At 40.0% G+C, this 18,829-nt stretch overlaps 1 protein-coding gene across 9 annotated transcripts in view; it reads left to right on the top strand.

Moving 5' to 3' along the window:
• The window catches only part of LOC111248707 (uncharacterized), a 47,859-nt gene that overhangs the window by 6,726 nt on the left and 22,304 nt on the right, over nt 1-18,829 (top strand). For 6 of the 9 annotated variants that reach the window (XR_015327448.1, XM_022801512.2, XM_086988664.1 and 3 more), the window contains one exon: nt 2,513-2,790. Coding sequence is in view for 8 of the 9 variants with exons in the window: in XM_022801512.2 (XP_022657247.1) it covers nt 2,513-2,790 (278 nt within the window). In the remaining variant the exon portion in view is untranslated. The remainder of the gene's footprint in view (nt 1-2,512; nt 2,791-18,829) is intronic. The other 3 variants (XM_086988666.1, XM_086988667.1, XM_086988665.1) reach the window with 1 other exon arrangement.

The following is an 18,829-nucleotide window of genomic DNA, read 5'->3' as shown; positions in this document are numbered from 1 at the left end:
CTTCCATTCGTATACATATTACTATTTTACTTGCGAATGCATAGGGAATTTTAAGTTTTTTTCCCGCAATTTTTTAAATACAGCGCGTTGTGTGTTTTTGAACGAAGTAGCTATATGTAGCTGACTTTTACTGAGTTGGAATCAAAATTGTCGAAACAAATTTTTTAGAAAAATTATCTTGTGTTATCTATAAATATAATTATAAATGAAATAGTAAAGGAAGATATCAGTGTTATCTTGATGAACACACTTGAGTTGATGCCTGAAGAGCTCATATAGCGGCATAAGTTATGCTGTAAGTAAATGATTCTGGGAAGTTCAACGAACGAATGTAAACGCCTTCCTGACAAGTCAACGTTAATTGTATTGCAGTTGATTATATTTAAGCATTACAATCCTCGTTAGCCCAGACCGTAGATGAAGTATTTTATTTAATCTTTGAATATGGTAAGGGATAAATCGCCATGTACCAATTATTAAGTCGACTTTTAGCTATTTTCGGATTTGACAGATCTTCAGAAGATCTTCACTAGTTCAAAGATAATTTTTTTTTAATGGTTTTCCATAGGAGGCAGCTCTAGCCTAGGCCTCTATAAAAAAACACAGATGCAATTCCATCTAGCATCGACTATTTATTTTATCCTTGTAGGCTTACCCGGACCAAAATGCTGTTCAAAATGTCCTCTTGCCGTTGCACCGGTAACGCTTTCGTTTGCTAAGCTTTACATTCAGCAATGAATGAATGAATTGACGAAAATAGTCATACGGTTTATTTCGCCGTCCCGGAAGAGTCCGCCGGCAGCTTGAATCAGGGACGTCTAACCAAAACTGTAGCGCTGGACTTATAGCTCGAAACATTTTTCGCTTTATTTAAACAAAACACAGCGACAATAACATTAATAGTTTTTTTTTTTTTTTTTACGAATTTGCAAGTACAACACTGTAGCAATTTGCATAGGCCCAGCTAGATAAAAATCGAAGACCTTATGCCTTTAAGTAGCTGATGCTATCGCTAATTTCATCCCATATAGTTCTTTCGTGCCTGCGCTTCCTCATACGAGTGCATGATACTTCAATGATTCAGAATCGGATAGGAAACCGTGTTTCTGAGTAAACGTTGTTGCGTAATGAGAACTGTTTGAGCGTAGATAGGTTGGCCAGGTATACCGATACGGTGGTCGTAGAGTAGAATCGAAGTTATCCGTAGAGAATGACTGTAGCATCTCCTTTTAAGAGAAACGAACAGTTTTGGCCGAACAGAAAAACGACAATCTTAAATATATCGAACCGTGTTTGTTTTATTCATTCCCATCTGTACATAGTAATAAATTCAATATGTAATGTAATAAAGAGCAAATGCTAGGCGGCATAGTCTTGTCGTGAAATTTTGTCGTACAATGTACATGTATGATAATGATGAATGAGCGGCACCTGCTAGCCACCTGAATATGCAGTTATTAGGGTTATGTGTTTTTATGCCCAATATTGTACACAATATATATTTGATATATCTCTTGTTAGTTAAATAAGGGACTCTAACAGATTTGCCTGAGCTTTTCAAGAATGTTAGGTAGTCAAACAAGTATCGACGGGTTTTCTAGCTACATGGCATTAAAGTCACGTATCTCGAGTAATATGGGCCATATTGGGCTGCCGATTGATTCCAATTTTTGCCAAACAAGCCATTGAAAAAATCGACCAGAACTAAAGAACAGAAAAGGCGTCGTCTTCCATCATAAAAATGCCATAGCACGTATATCTTTAACTAAGTAACAAACCTAAATGGAAATTTTGATGCGTTATTTTTTTTTTAATAAGAGGCTTGCAAGATGCATTCGTTATAATTTTTTGCCCAAAAAACATAGAAATTATGCAGTGACGAGATTATGGTTTTGTCGAGAAAAACGGTGCTTACTTAGGCTAGAAATATTGTTTTGAAATGTGAAAAATATTTGTTGCAATTTTGGCTTAAAAAACTGTCGACACTTTTTTCTACCATGCAATAATTTTGGATAGGTGTATTAGGTAGAATTATTTGATAATCGGTTTCAAACAGAAGACACGTATACGAAACAGCAATTGTTACTCTTCAAAAGTAACTCAGTTCGAGACTGGTTACCTATCTGATGTAGGTTCACGTAGTTCTACATAGTTTAATTCATGCAATAAGAAATCGCTGAGCCATCACTAAGGTGCAAAAGGTTAGGTTAAGGCTGTTCATTTTCGCCTAAGTTCTGCCTTGATAAATGCGTATTCATTTAATATCCACAAAAATGAGATGCAATTTCAATGAAATTGGTCGTTGTTTATTAAATAACAAGGTTACATGCTATTGTTCTATTGATTTGTATATATAAAGCATTTGGTGACCACCGGGAAACGTTAAGATTTGAATGATTATATTGTATAACATAAAACGTCAATAGCGGGATTTGAACCAGCAATCATTTTGGCTTGCCCCTATTTTTGTCGCATGCAATCGTATGTGACATGCTTTGCTTTTTGTTTTTAGCGCTGCTGCCCTACTTCAACACTAAACGGGTCGATGTACCGATTATAGCTGCTTCAACATCTTCCTTACTCTTTCAAGAACCTCACTGGATATCGCCGGCGCCTGCGGGCGACGTGGGCTCGTGGCTACGAGACACGGTTTCTTGCATGGGCCCCTGGGTGGGACTCATTCTTAGCGGAATATGCGCCGTGGCGATACTTGCCACACTCTACGGACTATGGCTCTATCGGAAACGCAGAAGGACCGCTAAGGTCAGACGACATGTCAGCATGATGCAAGTAAGTGAGTACATTCTGAGCGGGCACCTCAGTAGCAGTGCCTAGTGCTGGACTGGGGCCCTTTGTCGAAGCACCTTTGACGCCCAAAGATAAGCGAATGGGAAGCCTTAACTCGGTTTTCGAATGATATTGCAATGGTTACGCATTTGCTAACACGACAGCTAAACCTAGGGACGTGTAGGGTGGAATTCCTGGTTCAAACAAATGGTTCCCTTTGGGAAGCAAAAAGCCGGCGGTGTTCTGAAACAATGTTTAACCAATAATGAAACAATGCTTGATAGACGTAAAAGCTGAAATATTTTTTCAGCTAAATAGCGCAGTAATTAGTGCACGTTGAGAAGGTGCAAAAGCAGAACTTATGCTGGAGCGTTAAGTATTCCTGAGTAGAGCGATTGGTGTTGCTGGTAAATGATTTAACCAAAACAAACCAGATTTAAAAGATAAGAAAGAATTATCTTCTCTTTAACTTTAAATAGACATACAATTGAAAAGGGAATTTCATGTTATAGCCCGTTGGAACAATTCTTGTCAACTAGCCCATGTCCTAACTATTCCCATATGGTGATTTTTCAAAGATGCCTGACAAGGTGATATTCTGTCGAACGTCAGAGTCCGTAAGAAGAGGTATGCGAACTATCTCGCAAGTGATCCTACAGCTTCAACATGATCCGTATAAGGCTATTATTTTTTTTACTACAATTAATTATCAGTATGTAGATTCTGTAACTGCACACACATACGAATTTGTCCCATACCAAGTTTACTCAGCCGCTGTGCGCCAGTACACTGCAGACCGCTGGTGCGTAGATATGTTCATACTAATCTTACGCACCGATTTCAATGCTTATGAACAGGTAATAAAATACGGCATTATATCCTACATAGTCTGGTTGCTATTACGATTGGTGTTCACGTTAATTCTGCAACAGGTTTTCGGCGATAACAGCGCCGTCGAAAGAGTATAAAAAAACCCGCCAATCGTGGGGCTGGCTCTTGGGGCTAAAGTGAAGAAGGGTCTATGCAGAGACAAATGGAAGAAAAGTAGGACTTACAGTAAAGAACTACTGTCCGATGCCACCAGGCCTTGTCCAGCTCGCTGTGTATTTTCCAACTCGCCAACTAAATGCTGTCAGTTGTATGAGGTGTAACCAAATTCCCAGTTGTAACACCGTGATGAGGGTCGTTTTGTAGACACCGTTATTTTACCGCTAGCGGTTTGTTACCTTGTGCTGGCAATGGGATGAGTCCTCACTCACAATTGAATAATAAACGGGTGAAGCCAGTGAAATTTCGCTGGACACGAAATCGGTGAGACGACCCGTACAAAAAATATAGGAACGAAGTTACTGTTTTGCGTCGCTTTGCTGCCATTAGTAGCAGTGTTAAATGATACTTATATGTAACAGCGTTCTAAATGACTGTGGGTAAATTTTCTCGGGAGAACACTGTTGTCACTTATGTTCCAGTGTTGCAACTTAATTCGTTCACCCCCTATCGATATGATGACGGAAACTGACCGCTTTCCCACCCAAAGGTCAACCTAAGCTGAAATCACAGTGCCACACTGATGTATATGTTTCTATTAAGACCTCTCGTTAGGTAAGTTGTATATAATACCTGTAAAACACAATTATGACCACATAATTATAACGTTAAAATTAATATAGTTATAGTCCTTTACATATACTTCTTACAAACATATCAATGTTAGCGCAATCAAGTCTCTAATAGTGCCTTGCAAAAGTCTGGTTGGGCTAAACCCATCAGAATTAACGAACTGACTTGTGCACACACTTAAATGGATTTGTTTGTTTTCATATCCCTGTAGGGTTATCGAGTTTGGATAGTAATAGCCTTTTTAAAATGAACAGAAGTAAAATTATTAAATTTTGTTCCCGTGCGCGATAGATCGCTTGCAGCATCCGCATAGTTGGTACGCTAGGCTACACACACACACACACACACACACTCAGAGAAGCCTTCAGGTTAGACTTTATAATGCCATATTTTCATTGGAAAGGAACTTAGGATTCAAATATGAAAAAATTTAGTCCTACAATGTACTATACCCATTGTATAATTTTGTATGCACGTGTCAAAGCCCAAAGTACAGTTCATTTAGAAAACTGTCTTCTTAAAAGATAAATATAACAATGAGCTCAATTATGTATGCCACCACTCGGAGCCATACTATTTTTCAGCTGTTTTAGCCCCTTTTTGACTATATTAGAGAAGCAGTTCGTTACCTATTGGTGGTGGCATCTGACGCTGTCAAAGCCTGCCGTTATGATATTCACGCACTGCTATCAAATACTAATTTGACATCCGTTCTTTGACAGATGGAGCCTTATCAGGTAGGTGACTGACGGATGGAGAAAGAACACAGAAAAGCCAGCGGATTTTCGTCTGTTGACAATTGCGATGACGGCACAGCTTTCGTCTAACGGTTGAATGTGTTTCCTGACCTTGTAGGGGACACTGAAAATGCCAATCTGGCCATACCAGAACAGAGTTCTGTAGCGTTTCGCGGTTCGTCCTATCCTAGCTCAACACGACCCCTTTGTAGCGTCTTGTCGCCTTTGTCAATGTGGCCTGGTGGACTTTGTCGTGAACTTGGGGTTACATATGCTGTGACATGCTGCTCCGAGAAGCCCCATCCCCTTAGTCATAAAAACTACGCAGTATGCTTATCAGACCTGGATATAAACGAGCGGTTCCTTTTTCATTTGTTCGCGGACTGATCAACTTTCCACCACCGCTAAAACGGCTGCAGCTGCAGCGCCAGTTGCGCTTCGCCTAAGATGCTTAAATCGTCTGTGCTCGCTAATTGGCTCGTTAATCATACGGAGATTTGGGCTGACGGTGTCAGGCGCACTAAAAGCAACCGAGCTGTCCTGTCGCGACGAAGTAAACGACAGCATTTGCTGCAATAACAATGCTAGCAATAAATCTCTACCCGCCGTTGCAGACGAGAGAATCTGTTAGGCACGTGCTCAAATGCAGCGAATAGCGTTACTTCTGCTAGTAATTATAATTATTGTGCTAAGGATAATATGAGTAGACCCTCAGTGTAGACCCCCCCCCCCTCTCCCGCTCCATGCACACGGCGTTACGGTAAAGATCCCGTATTGTTGCTTTCGCAGAAGCAGTAGCTACAACACGGTGAATCTCGTCACGTGCGTCAGGTCAATTAACCATCGTTTTCAGCAACTGCATCTGATATAGCCCTGTATTGTGTGTCGGCTAGCTGTTTTCACAACGAAATCTCTGATGCCATACCTCTTTAGTGTGTGAAATCGAAAGGAAACAGTAATGTATAAACTGTGCTGATGGAGGGATATCTGTCCGTGTGTTGAATCGGCTGCAATTTGCTATGGTCATGCCGTGAGTATAGAATTACTCATCTGCATGTGGCTGCGAAATGATACGCCAACTAAAATGAGTCAGCAAAGAATGTATAAGCCATTCAAATTTAAATAAATTTTGGCGGGTTTGCGTTCGTCTGCCAACCTTAATACTGGAAGAAAGCCAGTTTTTTTTTTCTAGAATCAAGCAGCAAACTCGTCATAGTAAAAAGCGGTGAGTCGTTTTTGCGAAAATTAGCTATTATCAATTTTCTTCGCGCTAGGGAAGCATCAACAAAGCAAAAATGTACTTTTTGTTCCAAAGTGACGGTATATGCTGTTGCCACTTTTTATGCGGCTTCTAAAAAATACGAAGAAGGTTTTCATGAAATAAACTGCAAGGTAACCGATAGGGTACGTATTTAAACAGTTTAAAAACTTATCAAAAAAGCTTAAAAGGGCAAGTCTGATGTACCTGTATTTTTGACACAGAAATTAACGGCCGCTTTAGAGAGGAGAATTTCAATTGCCAATTGAATCGTCAATACACGTTTCAAAAACTAGTCTTCTTAAGACTTCTCGCGCCATTTTGCATTTGGATTGTTGGCCTACTACCAGCCTAAAATTTAATCCCGTTATAACCTCTCGTATACAGCGTGTTTAACTGATACTTTAACGAATTTATAGCCATATACATTATTATCTCTATAATTTATAGCCACATATATATGACGAATATTATCACAAGGTTACTTATTAATTGACTGAAAAAGGTTTCAAATTGAAGATGTAATCGAGATGAATGATGGTTATATTGCACAGACCTGGCTGTCAGAAATAACTCAATGCAAAAATGTATATATATATATATATATATATATATACAGAGTGAAGCAAGCGTAGGTTTAGAAAAAAACACGATTGAAAGATGATTCGGCGTTGACTGTTGTGGAAAGCCAGGCTTACAATTGAAGCATCATCCGCATCAACTGAAAATTCACTCTCGCTTTCAAAATGAAGTCTATGGTATATTATCTCTTGATTTACATGTTTATTTACTGTACGTCTAAAGCATCAATAAGTTGAAAATATCCGTGTCGGTGGCCCATATCATTCAGTTGGCTATCCAGGTAATCCAGTTGGCTAATACGCACCTTTTTGAGCGTGTCGCCGTAATAAACGTAATTAATAAGCATGCGACCACGCTAGCTCAAATCTTAGCTTTGGTAAAAGTAATTACCGTATATCAATGACAAGGAAAATGAACGATGAAGCTAAAATGAGGAGTTAGGAAGATAAGGTAATACTATTAAGCTTAGTAATTGCTTGCATGATGGCCGCGCCATCTCATTATTTTTTGGGGAGACCCCATAGAAGTTCAGTCAGACCCAGTCCGGGTAGATTCGTAATGGTGACGAGTCAAGTCCTCGATGATATATTTAAAGTTAGGTGACTACGGTGACCTGCTCGTATGCGGTAAAAGACTGGTAGTACTAAGAAGAAAAAAAGAAAACGTGGGGCTGTATAGTATGTAGGCCACTAATAACTTTGTGAAAAAAAAAAATCGAAGTTCAATGGAACTATAAGAAAATGCTTTTCTTTCTAGAAAGGCCTGTAATTATGGCTGGAGAAGTGGATGCTTTAGAATCAAATATAGCCAGGTTAGACAGGTCAAAGACAATAGCTCGTCTATTGTAGATCCACATGGAATCCTGCTGCGCAATACAAAGAAAATTTACGATTGATTTAGGTATTGGCAAATCTACAAGCTGCATTTGTTCCAGAAGTGAGTTTAGAAACGATAACAATGTGTGCATAGTTTTCAAAGCCAACTTCACGATATCGAAGTCTGTACAACTGTCGTGATATGCATGATTTTTGTATAATTATATCTAGTAGTAATTTATAATAATGATTATCCGTAATTGGGTGTATATATTGACAATGTTGTTTTGTTTAAGCGATACGTTATGCCAATAAAGCCGTCAAAACCTTGCGTATAAACGAAGTAAATACGAAAACTTAGTTCTATTTGATATATATACGCAGACGCATTTTTACGAAACGCATAAGCAGGCTATACTCTGAGGCCGTTTGCTTTTAGCTAATACTTTTGTAAAACTCGCATCGACAGCATCTCGGTTCATATACCGTGGCCCATATAGCACTCAAGATGATCATATAACATTTCTCGGTGCAATGACTTTTATGGAAGGCAGTTTGCCCTAAAATAATATAGTTCTTTCACTCTTGGGGAAGATAAAATTTTGGTAGCAAACAAAATGATTATTCTGCTTTTCTATCGTTTAACAAATATTAGGTGAAATGCGAAAAAAGAACACTTAGCCATCCCACAAAGTCCTGCCTTTTGAAAGTTTATCAAATAAAAGATTACGAAATTGCAATTAATTTCTGACCCGTGTGTATCTCAACAGCCCTGAATGTTAGATAACTAACTGCATATACAAAGCCAGTTGAGGTCAATATCAACAACAGGGCTTGTGCACACAATTCTATTTATAAACAACGACCTACTAAAAATAAAAGTAAACAGCGAATCCATATCGTGTGTCCGGTTTAATCGACGTCAGATTTTCCGGACAGATATTTAATTTACGGTAGCTTACTGAATTTTCCGTCTTTCTATCTACTTGTCCATTTGCCCGCACAAATCTCTTGTAGTGATTCATTGCCATCCACCGAATATTCGCATGTCTATATCGCACCGTTGTAGGAGTAGTCAGCCGGCTTCCAGCCATCGTGTTCATTCGGGTGAATCGAACCTCCGCGGCCGCAGAACTCTGCAGATTTCATCGTAAGGACGATAAGGCAATCACCACACCGTTGCTAACTCCTGCTAGTCTTTTGCTTGCGAATCTTTCTTAATTGCTGATCCCAAGTACCCGATAGGCCCAGAACTAATGAAAGAATAACTTTTTTTATAGGTATTTTTCAGCGATCATCCACGCATAAAATATATTCCACCTGCTCATAGCACAACGATACACAACGACTGCGTTAAAGCTTTCGCCTAATGACTGTTGGTGACGGCGGCTGGTCATTGGAGGTGTAAACTTTTGAGAAAATTTATTTACGTCATTGTTGTGATTCGCATTTTGAAGAGGACGCCACTAGTTCTATATTTTTTGCGCGCGCTTTTTCAAAAAACCATGAAATTTTAGGAACGTTAATGTTGCTATGGAATGATTATTACTGCTGTTTTTGTCACTGCTGTTGCATTGGCTTTAGGTGGCTTTGCATTGTCACTGTGATAGCGTAGTGAGTAATGGTGTGTTTGCATGCTAAGCTTACGGACACGTGATGGTCTAATATAGATACATTTAATTTGCTAGTACAAGTCAGCCGTTTGATGGCTTCAATATTGGACGATATAATGCACGAAATCTTTTTAGCTGATTCTTGATTGGCACAACGATTTAATATTTGAACGTCTATAATAATGTCTTCCAATACCATATGCATTTATGTAGTTACTGCTAATCTCACAGTTGGACAATAACAGAGCTTTGGCCTAAGCTGATCGATTCAAATACAAGATGTTTGAACATGCTTAAATATTTTATCATAGTGTCAACGTTTTATCTAGATAAATAGCTAGTCTTTAGTAGGTTTATAATGTCCTTCTCATTTCTGTTTTTTTACAGAAGACTATACATTGAAATTGTCGGGCGTGGTAACAGAATTAATAGTAGTTTTCCAGATGATAGCAACAACACCTACGTTAAAATAAACAGGAGTGTGAACCTTTTGTGGAACACGGTGAATTTTGATATATATATTTATTTCTGAGAACTGAATTCTAGATACATAAGACTGTCGTTCTGTAATGATGAAGCTAAGTGATTTCATATGAAGCCGATGATTAATTATCCTATTATTCATCTCCTGCGGCAGCGTCCATAATCATCTATAGCCAAAGGAGGTGCGATATTGTGAAAGCAATGAACCAATATAATGAAATGAATTAGTTGCTCTTTAACTAATTTACATATATATGCCAGTTTCTGTATGTCTTCTAACACGTTCGACAACTAAAAAGTTATCAGGTGCTTAACCAACTCCCGATTTCGACGGAATGCTTTTTCCGGAAGCAATATTTTTGTTGACACAGGGACGTTTTCCAATAAGCCGCGCTTGACCCTTTCTATTAAGGTCTGGTAACAGAAAATGGCGTTGAACACGCCATAACAGCGTACATGACATACGATGTTCTTCATTGGAACAATTCAATATTGTACTATTAGCCATGGTTACCATGCAGAAGTTGAAGTTCATGTTCTACTACTGTCGTTTCCTCTTCTGTTAAGTAAGCGACTACAGGAACAAACAGCTGCCGGTTGTATAGTCGTTATCGCGCCTAACGCACGATCAACCCGAAGATAGCAAATGATGATCAGTAACAGCAGACCTTAATGGTTACCTTTTTCATTCAGTTGTCTCTTCAACTCAGTTCGGAGTCCCAATTCGAGGGTTGTACGTCATTTGTGGGGTTTCATAACTATTAATGCGCTGGAAGAAGGAGCTATGTAAAGAAGGGCTAGACCCATCTTCGTGATAGCTTAGTGGGTAACGTAATTGTCCTCCAGCGTTAGGGACACGTTGTAGTCTAGGCTCTAACCTAGGCAGAGACACGCAGACTTCGTTTTGTGCTGGGAGACAACTAGCCGTCTGTGTGATTGAACCTCTGACACTAATAGCGGACGTAAAATTCAAAGCATGGAGGTCCGAAAGAACAGCGTGAAACAACGTTTGCGTTCTTTATACCCTCAAATGATTTGAAAAATCTCTCGATATGATGCGCAATCAGTACTATATATAGAGTTCAAACCATTCACGAAGGTATGGGAGAATCGGAAACTGAAAATTATGTTCATTACGATATTGATGCCACGTCTATAGACTACGTTGCGAAGCAGAGACACTGCTGGCATATGTTTGTATGTGTTCATCCTGTATATCAACTGATAAAACGGATCGCTATTAAGCTGAACGTTTTTCGCTACGATCCGTACTCTTCGATTACAGATTGAGTCAGTAAGGAATAATACAACTTAGAGAGCTCCAATCTATTTATGCCATTTCAGCAGTTCACAGCAGCGGCCTGCACGATATTCCGATACGCGTCATTCCATTAAATGATCTGAGCTTTGTGAAAAGGTCGATTTTCTGAGATTGAGACATGTATTCTTTGGCTCTATGTAAAGTCTCGCACGATCGCCACGATACCAACCTGACTGATTAATTAATTAACTGATTAAGTAAAACTATAGTCTAGCTATCTGAAAACCAGTCGTTTTCTAGCAACTTCGTATTGATTAGCTTGATTCGTTTACGTCAGCTTAATTGCGAGAGCGGTAGTTCCACCGCACAATACTGATATAGAACGCGATCAAGATGATCGCACTCGATTTCGGTGCTAGTTTTTCAACGGTGATGATATCCCGTTGAGCCTGCCCCTGTGTTTAGGTGATTCTGATTGATTGACGTACGGAGCTGACAGCAAGGGAGATCTATCGTAGCAGTTCTCTAACGGGTCGTCGCATGCGTCACTGACATTGTGGCCACTGAAGATAATGTTTCTGTGATCATTTCAAACAGGATATATGAACATGTTGCCAAAATGATAATGACTGTCTCAATATGAGCCAGTAAATTGACGTACATAGGATCTTTATGATTGCTCATTTCGCGTTCAGACCCCTTCCGACAAATGAGGTAGAGCCTTACAGAACAAGAATACCGCTAACGATTTGGATTGCTACAATTGTGAGATACTGTTACGTGGAATAGATGACAGCCAAGCTAGGAACGAGCCTGAGATACTTTGCGAACGAAATAATACATTGTATCGTTTATGTTAAAGAGGAAAAATGAAAAAAAAAAAAGATGCACTCAAATGATGTTTGGACGAAGCTGAGCGGTATTTTCTGTGTCAGCGTAAACACTCCGTGAGTTTGCGCAACGAGATACAAGAAGCCGTCATTTACTTCCGCGTCGACATTTGTCTCGTCTACGTGAGGTTGGATTAATAAAGGATAACATCTATTGGTTAATGGATGGGTTTAACCAGTCGAGCGATAAACACGCTTTTTTTTTCGATAACTCAAAATTATCATTAAGCTACTTCGTTAGGGCAATTAAACTCAACTGACAGCCAGGGCTTGATACTTTGTCGTACAGTTTAAATACGATCCCAAAGAAGTGCAATCTGAAAAAAAATATGACGACAACAACTAAAACACCACTACCAGACGATAACCGCAGATACTAACAACGTCAACAAAAAATCGCAATACAATAAATAAAACTCGTCTCAGGCATTTTTAAATATTGCATATACTCCCAAAGGGCACAGGCTCCGAATGGGCCGATCGTAAACTCAGCTTGTTTCTCTAACTTAAGAAGATCACCAGCGTCGCGCGTGTCAAGTATTCATAACTGCCTATCCAGGAACGTCAGGGAGTGAAAAAGGCACTACGCGACAGCTCATCATAATTTTACATTGTCTCTTTATTATTTTGGCAGGTGGCAGCTTCAGTCGCTACTTTTCCGTGTCATTGGACTTCCCTAAGTGTTTTCCACCTCTGTTCTTATCGTCCTGCTACTATTGGACGCATTCTTATCCGCGCAATGATATGGACCGTGTTCAATAACGTAAAACACATGCTATTGCTGCCAGTGTAGCCGGGAAGCTTCGTAATGATATTAGAACTCTGTGGTTCCGCACCCGGAGGTGAGTCTGCAGAGCTCCATGTAATGCGTGTAAGTTTCTGGGCCCTTATAGCATATAGGTCGGAAGAGGGACGGAGGTCAGAAAAGACGGTACGCCGCGCATTTCGGCTATTCTAAGAGGATAGCTGAAGGTGCTCCAGTCAGTGTGTAATGCATTCGCCCACATTACTAAATTATTATTAAGTTAACTAAAAAAGAGTGCAGGGCCCTCATTACCTTGCGCTCTTATAAGGCATATCTTTCAGTCTGCATTAGGGATGGATTTTACTGCCTCGACCTTTAAACTGTTCTCACGTCAGCGGAGATCACCTACGGAAGCCACAACATAATGGAGCTGGACGATGGACGAGTATCGCATTCATAATAACATAAAATCGTCACGGCGTATGCTATACACTAAGTAGCGCAGCGGTATAGGCGGCCCCGTGACATGGAACAGAAAAGGTCGAACGGGAAGTAACTGTATAGTTGCTGTAATTGTGTCCTGCCTGCCACAAACCTTATCCGTAGCGCCATTTAAATCTTCAGTTCGAAGGAGACTTGCAATATTCGAAAATGCAGGTGTCTAGTACGGAATATAAAACACAATTGTACTAAATATGATTATACTCTATTCTTCGTCAGTGTCAGGCTCAGCAGTTGATGCGTACAATTTTGACGCTGCCGAGCGGCGGAAACGGCATAATGTGAAAGTCTCTGCCTGCTCAGCAAGTTCTCTTCTTACCAATCCTTTATACTCCACAAAACCGCTGTACGTAACTAAATATAATATTCTAAGATAATAAAGTTGGAGGCCGAAGTGATCTATTCTGCCTCTATTTAAGTATAGGGCTCTCAGAAGGTGACGGCTATATAGTAATAATATATAAATAATATAAAGTTAATAATATAAAAAGGCTATATAATATAAAATGACGGGAAGAGTAGTTGGGTGACCGTTACTCTATAATCGAGTGATTGTTACATGATTTTCGTTTGGCTTCTTTAACAATCCGATCTGTGACAGATTAAATCGCTCCGTTAAACAGAATTTGGACTTAACGAATTCCTTTAATAGGCTTGTAATAGGAGGTTGTTCTTTACCACTTTATAACGCCGTAACCGTCTACATCGACTTTTAAGCACCTCAAACATCACCAAAAACAGTGGTAACTTCATCGATAATACTACAATGATGATGATGATGCTGTTGGTGATGCTGAGGATAATTATTGATAAATTACGAGTTTTGTAATTAGTTCTAAGAGTTCTGCATCTTTAGTACAAATTTCAATACCTTCTTCTTCTTCACCGATGAACATTATTCCAGAACTATTCATTTTCTAAACCATGCAGTTCTTCTGTCGTCCTTATGTTGCTTAGACAAGTCTGCTCACATGCTGTTGGCTGACTGGCTGAAATTACTTGAACTGGCGACGAGAGACTGTTCCAATAGGGTACACCATCCCCAGGAATCCCCCTCTATTACGATGATGCCCCCGTTAGCAACATAATCACGCAATAGTACGAACTAGCCTATTCCAGAACCTTGTCCGGTTCTGCTCTCGTGAAGCAGAATTCAGACCGGCGTGGTCACGTTTGGCAGTCGTTTTCTACCAAACCCTTCCTGTTTACCGGTTTCTAGACAATACAAAGGAGATACGGTGTAGCCGTCTAAGGCAGTTTTGATTGTCATTGTCTGAATACTTTGTATCGTATGCACATGGATACGATGGTCGGTCAGTGAAGAGTTGTTGAGGTCGACCAGAATTCTAATGAGGCAATATCGCCCAGTTATCCTCTTGTTCTTTTCTTAGCATTTTTTTTCTTTGACACTGAAGTTCGCTTATTGTCATCGATTTCAACTTCTTTTGTGCCTTCAGTACTATTTGTTATGTTTAATGGCGTGCCTCTATTTTATCTCGATCTCTCCGTTATAATCACAGTAGTCATACATCAGCCGCTGCTAGCGGTTAGGGATTCTACTTACTGTTGCCGTTGGTCAATCAGTTTCTAATTGTGAGTTCGGATGAATATCTCTGACGCTGCTGCTACTATAAAATGTTCTATCTATTATATATTAACTGGTGCCATTGTACAGATTGTTGGTCATTGACGACCTTACCAAATGTCTGCCCACCCCCGTCCAACCTCTATCCAAGATCAACTACATGTTGATTAGCTGTTCAAAATTATAGAAGGGTATCTATCGTACCGTCGGTTTGTTACGATGTAAAATACGTACGGGAAAGCCCAACGGTGAACGAGTGACGAGAACTTTCTGAATTTTGCTCCTACTCTTTAAATGGTAAGAAAAAGGAGGGAAAAAGGAGAGGCAGGTCCAAAGGACTGGGCTGCCACAAAACAGAGATACTGAAGAACGATATGGGCAACCGGCAATGCGGAAATATACGAACATTTTGAGCGGTATCTTAACTGCTTCCGTTCTGGTTAACTTCCGTGGTATGATCGCGGTCAAACGATCACAAGTGAGCTAACTGTTTCGTATTCTGCCATCTATTGTCCAATGCCTTTGATCGAATTGGCAGGCCGAGCCTGAGTTGGTTGGGACAGACGGTAAATTAGATCGGTTTTACCTAAGTTGAATAATAAACTGTGCGGGGTAGGCGCAAACAATGACTAACAAGCGCTGACATTTCTGACCAGTATCAGACTTCATCTGGTTGTTGCAAGCGTACTTACTGTACGGAGGCTTTAAACATTCAACTGGAAAATAGACGGAAAACATTCGTTGTCTATTGCCGTGTAGATGAAAAAAGAGGAAGGATATTCGAATTAAATTCAACGTAGCGACCGCTGTGCTTCGGTTTGGTACTATAATTTAGTGTATATCTTTGAGGAAGGGGTTGGCCGGAGTGGTTCTGGATGGTCAGATTTGAATTAAGGAGCGTATCATATATGTATATATATTACTTTCCTTTTTTACACACAGATTGTGCAGTACATGTCATTGCAAAATTGGAAAGTTGAAGCAGCGATCCACGGTCTCTTTCAACAAGAGGCTATCTAAATCGCCACGCGAACATGTAGAGAAACGTTTCGGCTTAGACTCGTAAACATTGTATAGTAAAAAGTTTGTTGTTAATTATGATAATAACAAGACGAACAGACATCTACTCTAACTCGTTAGCATTTCAGGTAACAAGCTATTACAGCCAGATTTACATGATAAATGTAAATGAATAGGTTGGTGATGACGAAAAATGTATAACTGATCTTAAATTAACCGCGTATATTTTTTCTTAATAGAAGGTCATTCATCTGGTAAAGCAATGGATTTCAAAACTCAAAGCGGTTTTGGTATTAAACGTAAAACTGGCAACATTAAAGGCTATGCGGACTAGTTCCCAGTAGTTTATTTCTAGCCCCAGGATACGATTGCCCTTCCCTGACGACGAAAACAGTTCCCGGAAAAAAATTCTCGATTCCGCCCGAGATAGTCTAGGTTCAAAACAGAGCCCTATGAAGCAATGCTTAAATAAGGTAGTATCGGGCATCAAACTTGAAACGTTAACCAGTCAACGATACCATTTCAGTTACCAAATTCAAAGTGTGCTTCGTAAGGGCTTCGCCAGTTATAGCGCTATTGGAATTTGGACTGCATGCAACTTCTTCTAAGATATACGGTCTGTCCACGCTTCGCTTGCAGTTGTTTCATGGATCTGGTCTACAATTTGTTATCGTACAGGCATAACAGCAACGTGTCTTTGTCAGTTGGTCATTTTTTCGCCATCGCTTCTTTTTGTCTATTACAAAATTCTTCTGAGAATCCCAGCTTCAGTTTCGCCCACTTTGTATACTCTGGTCCTCTACTAAATGTTCGCGTCACTACAGAGGGTCAATAGCATACGTAGCAATTGTTCAAAGTGTGTCTTTGTCTGGACAGATCGAAATAGCTATTCGAAGTAATCATCAGATGACAACGACCATCATATCTACGTGTGTGAATCTGTGTGTGATCTGTTATCTTTTTTTTTTTTTTTTACTGTGCCTTCGGACACTCAGAAAACGGCGTGGTTCGTGTGAGTTTTTTAAAACGCCCTTTCCAAACGTAGCTTGAGCAAAATCAATGGCGACTGCTACAGATGGCAATAGCGCTGCAATGGCCATCTGACCAGTTCCAAAAAAGCTGTTGAGCGAGTCTTTCGAAAAGTTGTTTACCTCACAGAAATGCCAGTGTCGATTTTGAAGCTTGCTATTATTCGGGGTGCTAAATGACGACTGGTCAGGCAAGGGTTGAAGGTGCATCGTTTGCAATCGTTATTATCGTCAGCAGCACAGGCGTCAACGAGCACGATGATCATATTCGTACTATGCGAATGTAATGATATGGCACGATGGTCATTGCTGCGTGAACAGAAATGTTTGCCCTCGAGACGTTCTGAACGCGCTGCGAACCGAGATGCAGCCCGGAGTGGCGTCACGCGACTCGGATCGGATCGGATCTGGTCCGATCGTTGTTTAAAGTCGTCAAGTGCTACCCTGCTGCCACTTGTTATTAAACGCTAACACCGGGACGTTTTTTTCCTTCCGTACGATTAAGTGTACACAGCAATAACAATGGCGACAAGCTTACACTTAGCGAACCGCAATCATCTATACAGATCTGTGCACGTTCGGCATTGTGCTAGATGTGCATAATGCACAGAATTCACTGCGCGCGCGAATCACCCTTAAGTGATTGGCCCAGTCAACGGGTAAACATCATTGTCACGATTGTCTGGGCGTTCAATTGCCCGCTCGTAAGGCCGTACATGCTTGTTTAAGTGTGCAGGCCTTTGTGTACATGCATTGTTCTTGTTGACGATATACGGCCCGTTCTGCTCACTTTCTTGCGTACAGGCTCGATAACTCAAAAGCGTTCATTAGATGGATCCGCCAGCCATTCTACAGATATGACAGGTGACTGACTATACGCTTATATCGCTATATTAATTCAACAACGCTGATAAGTTTGAAATGAGCGAAACGCGGATCAAGTAACAGAACTTATTGTCCATGCTACTGTTAATACGGAACATGCTAGACGCGCGTATATGCGTAAGTGTATAAACAATCATAAACTGATGGCATTTGTTGTTAATGTTGATATATATAATAAATTGTGAATTTAATGAACACGCAACTGCTAGATGATGTAATGTTTAAACCTGAAGCCATATATGACTCTCGGTCTTTAATAGGCTAGCAATAATAGTGCTTTGTTCTGTTCGTAATTTGACGGAGTGGTACGGCGCTACCTACATGAAGTTGAAGTTCAAGGGGTAGAAATGTCTTGTTTTGAAATATTTAAGTGCCGTTTCTGTTGCTGTTAGGAATGCGGTAGCGTGACGAGGGAATGTAAGCAAATGTTTGGAACTTCTTAACTTTTACACTTTTTGTCGTCTTTCGAAGCTTGTCACGCACAACGAATAGCTTTTGAGAAATTTCGTGTTTAGAAATATCGCCAAGTATTGCTTTTCTCCTTCTCTATAATAGATGAATTAAAAGTAGATCTCAAATGTGCCATACGTCTATAGTCTTACAGAGGTGTACGTAATGTTCTTCATATAAACAAAGATGTTAGGATAAAAATGAAACAAGCCCGTTAGCGAACTGCGGAGCGTTTGCTTACGATCGCCTTAAGTATCTACTACCCGCCTGTCCGCCACTTTCGTTAACCGACCTTTCTTAGTTAACAATCTGCCTCAGCCATAGCTGTTCACAATCATAAATGTATTTCAAATAGCAGTTTTCTTCTACAAGACAGGAAGGGTTTTAAGTTAAATAGTGTATATACATATATATATATATATATATATATATATATATGCGTATTAGGAAAATCGAGGAACTGAAACCTATTAGTGCATTTCTCCCCAGTACCCGTTTGTCCCAATTCCAATAGGAGCTCATACACTCACACATATTGCAAGCTACAAAACACCAGGAACATCTATTTA

The sequence above is a fragment of the Varroa destructor genome, unplaced genomic scaffold, assembly GCF_002443255.2.
Source record: "Varroa destructor unplaced genomic scaffold, Vdes_3.0 BEIS01000004.1, whole genome shotgun sequence".
In the NCBI taxonomy this organism is placed as follows: Eukaryota; Metazoa; Arthropoda; class Arachnida; order Mesostigmata; family Varroidae; genus Varroa; species Varroa destructor.
Note: the sequence above shows the minus strand (reverse complement) of the source record. Positions and strands in the feature narration are given on the sequence as shown.